This window comes from Dasypus novemcinctus, chromosome 9 (assembly GCF_030445035.2).
Source record: "Dasypus novemcinctus isolate mDasNov1 chromosome 9, mDasNov1.1.hap2, whole genome shotgun sequence".
In the NCBI taxonomy this organism is placed as follows: Eukaryota; Metazoa; Chordata; class Mammalia; order Cingulata; family Dasypodidae; genus Dasypus; species Dasypus novemcinctus.
In genome coordinates, this window is record NC_080681.1 from 116,709,093 (window position 1) to 116,717,604 (window position 8,512).

The 8,512-nt window shown below is 60.0% G+C and overlaps 1 protein-coding gene across 2 annotated transcripts in view; it reads right to left on the minus strand.

Moving 5' to 3' along the window:
• Positions 1–8,131, minus strand: part of IGSF21 (immunoglobin superfamily member 21) — a 271,428-nt gene extending 263,297 nt beyond the window's left edge. For both annotated transcript variants that reach the window (XM_071217753.1, XM_058304278.1), the window contains exon 1: positions 8,019–8,131. In XM_071217753.1, the coding sequence (XP_071073854.1) occupies positions 8,019–8,088 (70 nt within the window). In that variant the 5' untranslated portion in view covers positions 8,089–8,131. The remainder of the gene's footprint in view (positions 1–8,018) is intronic.
• Between the last annotated feature and the right edge of the window lie 381 nt (positions 8,132–8,512).

Sequence of the window (8,512 nt, forward strand, 5' to 3'; positions counted from 1 at the left end):
GCTCCCAGAGGGGCCTGACAGGGCCAGCAGACAGGCTTGGCCCAGATTCAGGGGCTCCGGGAGACATCGCTCATTCATTCAACAAGCACATCCTGAGGGCCTGCTCAGAGCCAGGCCTGGTGCTGGGCAGGGGTGGGGATGCCCACCAGCTAGAGCCTCTGCTCGGCAGGGAGACGGACCCACAGCCCCTCCAGCCCGAGAAGCCAGTTATTTTGGCAGACGTTTGTCCAAAGTGCCACTGCCCCTGACCTGAGTCAGAGAAGGGCAGAAGAGAAGGGGAGGAAGGGGGCGAGCGAGACTTGGAGGGGAGCTCAGGGGGAGGCGGGCCGTGGAGGGCAGATGTCTGCTCTCTGAGCCAAGAAAGGGGGCGGTGGGGGAGGGGCAGAGGACTGACACAGGCCAGAAGCCCCGGAGCAAGCCAAGATCCAGCAAGCCAAGTCGGCGGGGCCAGGCAAGGCGGCCTGCTCTGCCGCCTCCGGGCTGTGTGGCCACGGGCAGGCCGGTGCCCTCGCCTGTGGAACGGGGCTGCCACGCCCAGCTGGTGGCCGTGGGGGGTGGCAAGGTCCCCTTGGCAGAGCAGCTACAGCAGCACCCAGCTCACAGTCGATGCTTTTCGGTATAAGTTCCCGGGAGCTCACAGGGGGCGGCCTGTCTCACCCCCGGCTCCCACAGGCCCATGTGGGCTGAAGGAAGCAAGGCCATGGGCGGGGAGTGAGAAGGCTGGGCTCGAAGCCAAAAACCCTGGGTTCCGGCCCAGTCATTTCACAGCACCGTCATTCCATCTCTCCGAACCTCAGTTTCGCTCATCTGTTAAATGGGCACAAGAGTAGCCTTCATGTCTTATGAGAGGTTGAAATGGAATGACGGGTGGGGAAGCATTCTGCCAATTCTCAAGTGCCATCAACGGGTGGAGAGTTAGGATATCTGGAGTCAGAGTCTCCAACCACTTTGATTATCTGAGAGTCTTCAGAAAGCACAAAATGTAGTTCTGGAACAGAACATCTTCACTGTCAGGAAGTTCACCTGCAAATCTAGCCTAAATTCCACATGCTACAAGCCTTTTTTTGTTTTAAGGTCAATAACTTTTTCTTTTTTTTTTAAAGAAGGTTTAGATTACATAAATGTTATATTGAAAATATAGGGAATTCTCATATATCCCCCCTCTACACTTTTTCCCATTAACATCTTTCATTAGTGTGGTACATTTGTTAAAATTGATGAACACATATTGAAGCACTGCTACTAATCATAGCCTATAGTTTACATTATGGTTTACACTTTGCACTGCACAATTTTATGGTTTCTGACAAAATGTATAATGGCTTGTATCCTTCCTTGTCATTACAATGTCATGCAGAACAAATCCAATGTCCCAAAAATGCCCCATGTTACGCCTGTTCTTCCCTCTCCCTCCCCTCAGAACCTCTGGTGACCACGGCTTTTATATCAATGTTACAAGTTCTTCCATTGCTGGAATAATAGTAAGTCTACTTTAGTTGATAGTTGCATTCCCTCTTTTGTCTGTTCATTCCTCCATCTTGAGGATTTGGGGATAGCAATGCCCCCTCTGCTTCTGACTGAGAGGGGGTGTAAGCCTTTTCATATATTTTCTGTAGAAATAGAAAGCTATGCACCCAGGCTTCTTCTAAACCAGACTCCCATGTCTAATGGCTGAAGGCAATTCATTTATCCAATTAACCTTTATGGGGTATCTACTGTGTGCTGTGGGAAGGACTCAATAATGAGCAGAAGCGACAGGGACCCTGACTTCATGGAGCTGCCAGTCTGGTGGGGTGGAGGATGGGAGGGTCATAGTAAGCCTGGCTCCATCCCTGCACTTTACTGGGGGAAAAAGCTCGCTGTGAACTGCCAACGGGGGGACGTGCCTTGTGGCTTCCAGAGAAAAGCAGGAAGCAGGAGGTGGGCTCGGTTGCCTCTGGCCAGTGGGTCAGGAACGGTCCTCTGGGCATGAGCTAACTGGCATCTCGGAGGCTCTCGTGGTTCTCCACACCCAGGGAAGTTGTCAAGCGTGGTCGTTTTCTTACAAGCCACAGAAACTGACTGGACAACCGAAGCCACCAAAAGTACCTGATGGGAATGCAGGGGAGGAGTTCCTGGAACGCAAGGACGAGCTAAGTTCCCGGTGTCAGAGGAGGGAAGGAGTTCCTTCCCTCAGCCTCAGGACTCCTGGGAAGTACAACTTCTTCGCCTCCCCCATTGCCAGGGGAACCTTCCAGTGCTTCTCAGTCATCATGAGACTCTGCCCACCATCCAGTTTCTGGGGGAGTGTGCCCGACTGGCGCCTCTTAGGGGTGCCTGCTCTGACAGCCCCACCCACCAGGACGGCTTACAGTTGTGTGGGGGGGTGGAATTGGCTCAGAGCAAATCTGGTGTGTTGCCAGGAGAGAAAGGGATGGCTGGTGGACAAGCTAAACACCAGATTCTTTTCCCGGGGGTTAAAATCTGAGTCTCAGGCAGACCATCTCAAGCCGGGATCTCCTGCTCTCTGGGGATGCTCCTCCCTCCAGCTCAGCTCCAAACATGTTGCATTTATTTGCTCCCTCCACGGAATCTGGGCCAATAGATCAGGGGGAACTTGGCCCTCCCCTCCGTCACCGGACCACCCTCAAAAGGTTAAAGGTGGGCTCCAGGATCTCACTACCCTGGTTTTGTCCCAGGAACGTCATCCTGATGACACATACCTCTTAGGAAGTGATATCATGTGTTTTACCACCGCTGACATTTATCGTTTAAAGCAGAAGGCTCTCCACATCCTCTCGCAAATGGTGAGAGACTGTTGCACTCCCCGATCCAGGGATGAAAAAAATAAACGCTTTCTCCTCTCCCTTGGGAGTGGCAGCTGCCTCTGCATTGCTTCAGACTTAGGATTGGAACTCCTAACCCTTCCACTTAGAAAAGATGCTGGGCCTCATTCATTTTTTTTTTTCTTTTAAAGGAAAAAATAAATAAAAAAGAAAGAGCCTGGCCCGCTTGTCCTCGTCTGTAACACAGGACTAACAGCACTGCCCCGCAGGATGCTGAGAGCACTTAATGTATAAGAGCATCTGGTAGGTGTGCAGTTAGCGGCAGTTAGCGGTAATATCCCTGCCTTTCTCCCACTCCCCAGCCAGACTCCAGGGAGACAGCCCTCTGGGTGCGGCTGAGCCCAGCACACACAGCCCTGCCTCCAGGTCTGGGCATGTCAGGTCTCCCTCTCTGGCACATTCTCCTCCACGGCCCTCAGCTTATTAATGTCTTCCCTCTACTCCAAGGTCTAGCTCAAGTTCTCCCTCTCCTCTGAGGCAGTCCCTTACTACCCCAGGTAATCACTCCTCCCCAGGCACTTCCTCGAGGGGACCTCAATTCACTTGGCATCTGGGATGTATCAACAGACTTCCACCAGGACTGCTGTTCAGCGCTTTGGGGACATGCCCTACCACTCATCGCCCGTGAACTCCTTGAGGGTCATGGTCCCAGGTCTGTGTCCATTCACTCTCTTGATGATGGTGGTGGCTTTGAGGGACACCCCCTCTCCCGTCTGTGCAGATGACCACACGGAATAATTCCATCTCAATGAGGATTTGGGAGGAAGTAAAGTACCAAGCCAGGGAATGGGATAGGCTGCAACCCTCCACGTGGCTGGGGCTGAGGACGGGACCGGGTGCATCTCTGGGTGGCCTTGGACAAGATCCTTAACCTCTTGGAGCCTCGGTTTCCTCATCTTCAAAATAGGGTCAATTTTAGCCCTCAGGATGGTTGTTAGAACTGGGTGAGACAAGCATGATCGCGCCCGTGGCGCAATGCCTGGTACCCGGCGAGAGTTCAGTGAAGGTGGTGGATAGAGCCCCTTCCTCCCTCTCGGTGCAGAATCAATTTCCCCTGAGCTGAGATCACCTTTAACACAGCGAATCCCCCAGCATGCTCAGGGCCACGTTCCCAGGGCTGAGCACAGTGCCTGGCACAGAGCAGGCACGCAGTAAGTATCTGCGGGGTGCACAGATAAATGAACTGCTGATGTTGCAGAGGTGGCAGGGTAGTAAGCCAGGCCGCTGACTGCTCCCTCTGGGAAACCCAGTTAACAGATCTACCCAGCCTCCTCTTTGTTTGATTTCTGCCTCGGGCTAGGGACTGCTGTAAAGCAGAAACCTGAGCAGTCACTTAAACTTCTCCTGTCCCTGCCCCCTTCTGCAGAGTATACAGCCTGGTCTGGCTCAGAGTGTAGTAAGATGAGTGTGTGACTGATGTTCTGAAAAATCGTGGTAGCTGGACCAGGCGAAGGTCGCACTGGTTCATGTCCACCTCTGCCCGCATGACCTGCCCACGGGGGGAATGCCAAAGGAAAGCGGGCAGCCCTGGGGCAAATCCAGCAGCTGGAAGGAACCAGTACTCCTGTCATTAACACATCTTAAAGCTCGGGGCCTCACTTTTCCCGTCTTACAGAGTGAAGGAAGACTGTGAGAAGCAGCTGACGCTTTTAATAAAACACCCCCCTCCATTGTATTAGGAACAGAGTCGTCTTAGACTGTTAAGGAGACCTGCCCGGAGGATGGTTCGACAGGGGGTCTCATCACACCCCATCGCCCAGCCAGGGCAGCTCTCCTTTTGTGCCTGTCATCTTGCTCAAAGGTGTTAGAATTTTAGGGGAGGTGATAATCAGTTCCCTTTAAAAGGGTCCTCTTGGCTAAAAAATAGAAGTTTTAGAATCAGTGAAGAAAATGATCTCGGAGCTCCCTCCCAGCTCTAACATTCTCTGCCCTTAAAAACCAAAAATCACATTAGCTCAGTCTCAGGACATGAAGCCTATTGGCCCCACGTTCTGGGGTGGGAAAGGGGTGGGGTTGATGGGTGGGGGCGTGGCCGGCCAGTGTGGGCGTGGCCGGGGAGCCGAGCTGAGCCGAGCTGAGCCGAGGGCACCCTGCGCTGGCTCTTAGCTCTCCCCCCCTAGGGCGGGAGCCGGACTCGGCCCTGCTGGAGCCCCCCGCCTGGCGCCAGTGCAGGCTCGGTGGGCGGGGGAGGATAAATATATCAAGTCGTCACACCCGCTGGCGCGCGCACAGCCCCCACAGTCTCAGCGCTGCAGCTGGCTGGGACCAGCAGAGCCGCCCCCCCACCCCCCACCCCGCACCTCCACCCCGCACCTCCACCTGGCGACACCCGGCTGCGGAACGAGAACGCGCAGGGACGCGGCTCCCCATCCCGGAGACCCACAGCTGGGGAGACCAGCAGGTCCAAACTTCCCCCCTTACCCCCTATCGCCCCCTCCCCCTCCCTCTCTTCCGGCCACTGCACAGGCACAGGAGCAGGACTTCACAGAGATGTCCAGGCCGGCTTAACTGGGGCCGGAGAAGCTGGAAACGCCCCCCCACCCCAACCCATCCCCACCCCCAGGACGCTCCTAGGTGATCTGGGCGACCAGAGGAATGTGGGTTTATCCTCTGGAGAGTCTAGTCTTGAGGGGTCAGGAGCCAGGGGCAAGACTTTCCTCCCAGACCACCCTTTGCGCATCCTACTCCCACCTCTCAAACAGACCCACCTCTCCAAAGTTGAGGTCCCTTCTCTACGGCCCCAAGTGGCAACAGGCGAGGGATGGAGCACACTGGTCAGGCCCCTTCCCCAGCAGTGACCCTAATGGCCCAGCACGGGGCCACTGGGCCGGCACCCTTGTAGATACCTGCCCTGGACTCTACCGTCCCCACCCTCCGAGGGCAGCTGCTGGCAGGTGGCCCTGCAAAACCAAATACCAGGTGCAAGGCTCTCCGCCGCTTTCAGGAAGGGCGCCCTCCCCCGGCAGAGCCGGCCTTTTGCATTTGGCGCGGACCTTTCTCGTACTCCAGTCTCCCATCGTGGGCATAGACTTGGAAGGGGGACCCACCCTCGTGCGCTCACTTCTCTGCAGAGCAGAGGAGGCTCCCCAACCACCCAGGCGTCTCCTCGCGCCCCAGGCGCGGGAAGTTTCCATCCGCGGTCTCGGTGGGCGCTCGCTCTTCAGCGTGAGCTGCGGAGCACAGGCGCGGAGCAGCCTCGATGGCCCGGATGCGCCCTCCCGGGCGCCCACCCCCCCAGCCCCCAGCCTCCGGGCCCCGCAGAGACCGGGACAGGAGCAGAGGCGCTAGGACGCCGGCAGCCTAAAGAACGCAGCGCGCGGGGGCCCGGGGAGCTCGCAGGGTGGCGTCCTGAGCGAGCCGGCTTTCCCACCAGATCCCTTCGACAGTAGCCGCGCACACCCCGCGCTCCTCGATCCCGCGCATTCCAGGGGGAAAGGGATTCCCCTGCTGCCCCCAGTGCCCGGGCGAGCGCTCCGGTGCCTGTGGACAGAGGCAGGGCCCTCTCGGTAGCCCTGGGACCCGGGGACTCTCCCCCACATAACCTTTCCCTCAAGTGGCATCCGAACGGGGGAGCCCTCGCCCAAAAGTTGGGGTGGGGGTGTTGGTCCACTTTGTAAAGTCTCTTGGCCCACGGGTAGGGGGGCAGAGTACCCTGCTTGCTCTCCTTCTGGGTTGTAACAGCCCTTCCCCCTCTCTGCCAGCAGGACCACCGTTCAGACTCCAATTCTGCAGCTTCGCCCCTCCGCAGGCCCTCCGCAGACCCAGCGCTCTCCCAGGGCGTCGGAGAAGAAGGGGTGGGGTTATTTTAGAGGGGGCACCCCTTCCTGGCAGGCATTCTCAGAGCCTGGCTCTCTCCCCGTGGGGTGAGGGATATATACAGAGAGGACAGAGCTGACCCCACCTCCATCGCCCAGTTGAAATCGGGGCCGACACCCTACCGGCCACGATGGCTACTTTCTTTTTTTTTTTTTTTTTTGCACTACCGCGTTCCCCTCCCCCTCCACGGCGGAGCCCGCTCTTACTCCCGCCGGGTTGGTCCTGGGCACCCCCGCTGGCACGAGACTTAGGGGCGAATCGAGGGCGCGGACCCCGCCGGTCCTGGAGCCGCGGCTCTGTGCGGGTCCCGCCTTTCTCCCGCCCGGCCGGGGGCAGACGCGACAGCTCTCAGCTGGTGGGCTCGAAAGGTGCGGGGGTCTCCAGGTTCGACTCTGGCCCCATTTAAGACCCATCGGGCGGAGGCGCCGGGCGCGGGGCACGGAAGTGGCCGCGAACTCCTGACCCTCGAGCTCGGAGACCCTGCTGGCTCTCGCCCTCGCTCCGGAGACGCCGTTCAGCTTCCGCTTCCTTCCCGCTGGCCCAGCCTAGCCCTGGACCAAGTCCGTGCGGGACACACGCACAAAGGGCTGCCCGCACTTTGGCTCCCGGACGCGTCCCTACCTCCCCGCACACACGAACCACACGCTCCATCGCACGCACACACGCCCCGCACATGAAGCCACTCACCCCCCACGCGCCGGCCTCTCCACCGGAGCCCGCAGACGCTCCCGCCCGAGCGGCTCGTTCTCACCTCGTCTGCGCACACGCTCCCTCCACGGAAAGACAGACCCCCCCCAGAGACCCGCACTCCAACGCCCCGCGTGAAACGCTACACCTCACACCCTCGTCCCTCAGCACGCTCACACACGCGATGACACAAGCTCACACACTTCACACCCTCGCTGAGAAGCTGGCACACGCTCACACCCCCAAACACTCCCGCTCACACTTTCGCTCACACGCATACCTTTCCAAACGCAGCAGCCGCGTAGTAACTGACACCGACGCTCCAACACCCCTCCAAACCCTCCTTCACACACAGACCCCCCACGACCTACCACGCTCGCATCGCTAGGCTCCTGCCCCCCATTCCACCCCAGTGCCCTCCTGGACACCCGAACGCCGAGACGCCACAAAGACCCACGCTCGTACACACTCGGCTGGACACACACACACCACACACACCCTGGCACAGACCCACGAGTGCTCTCTCCAAAAGAGACATCCCGACGGATTCTCACTCCAGGACGGCGGCTCGGACCCCGCGCCTCCCGGGCTCCGCGCGGCCGTGGAGCGACCCCGGCCCCCGCCCCCCCGCGGCCCGCCCCCCGCGCGCACCCCCGCGCCCCGGCTCCCACCGGGCGCCCCCGCACTCACCGCGCGCCAGGTCCAGGATGCAGGCGAGCAGCAGGCAGGCGCAGCCGCGGAGGCTCGGGGCGGCTCGCATGGTGCCCGGGAGCCGGCGGCGGTGGCGGGGCGATGGCGGAGGCGGCGGCGGCTGCGGGTCTCCTCGCCATGGGCTCAGGCGCCCTCCTGCCCCCGGCCGCGGGCCGAGGCGGTGGCGGGGAGCGCGGGGCGCCGCGGGGGCGCCCCCATGCCGCCGCGGCCGGGCCGCCTGGCGCCGGGCTCGACTCGGCTCGGGCTCCGCGGGGCGCGGCGACCCTGGCCCTCCGGGCGTCCTGCGGCCCCGCCGCGGCTCCCGGCTGGCTCCCCGGCTGCGCGGCGCCCCACCGCCTCGCGGAGTCGGCTCGCGGCAGCGCGGGAGTTTGGAGCGGAATCCGCTCCCTGCCTCGCGCTCGCCTCTCGCGGCCGCGCTGAGCGTCCCCCTCCCCGCGCCCTCCCTCCGTCCCTCCCCTCTCCCCGCCCTCTCC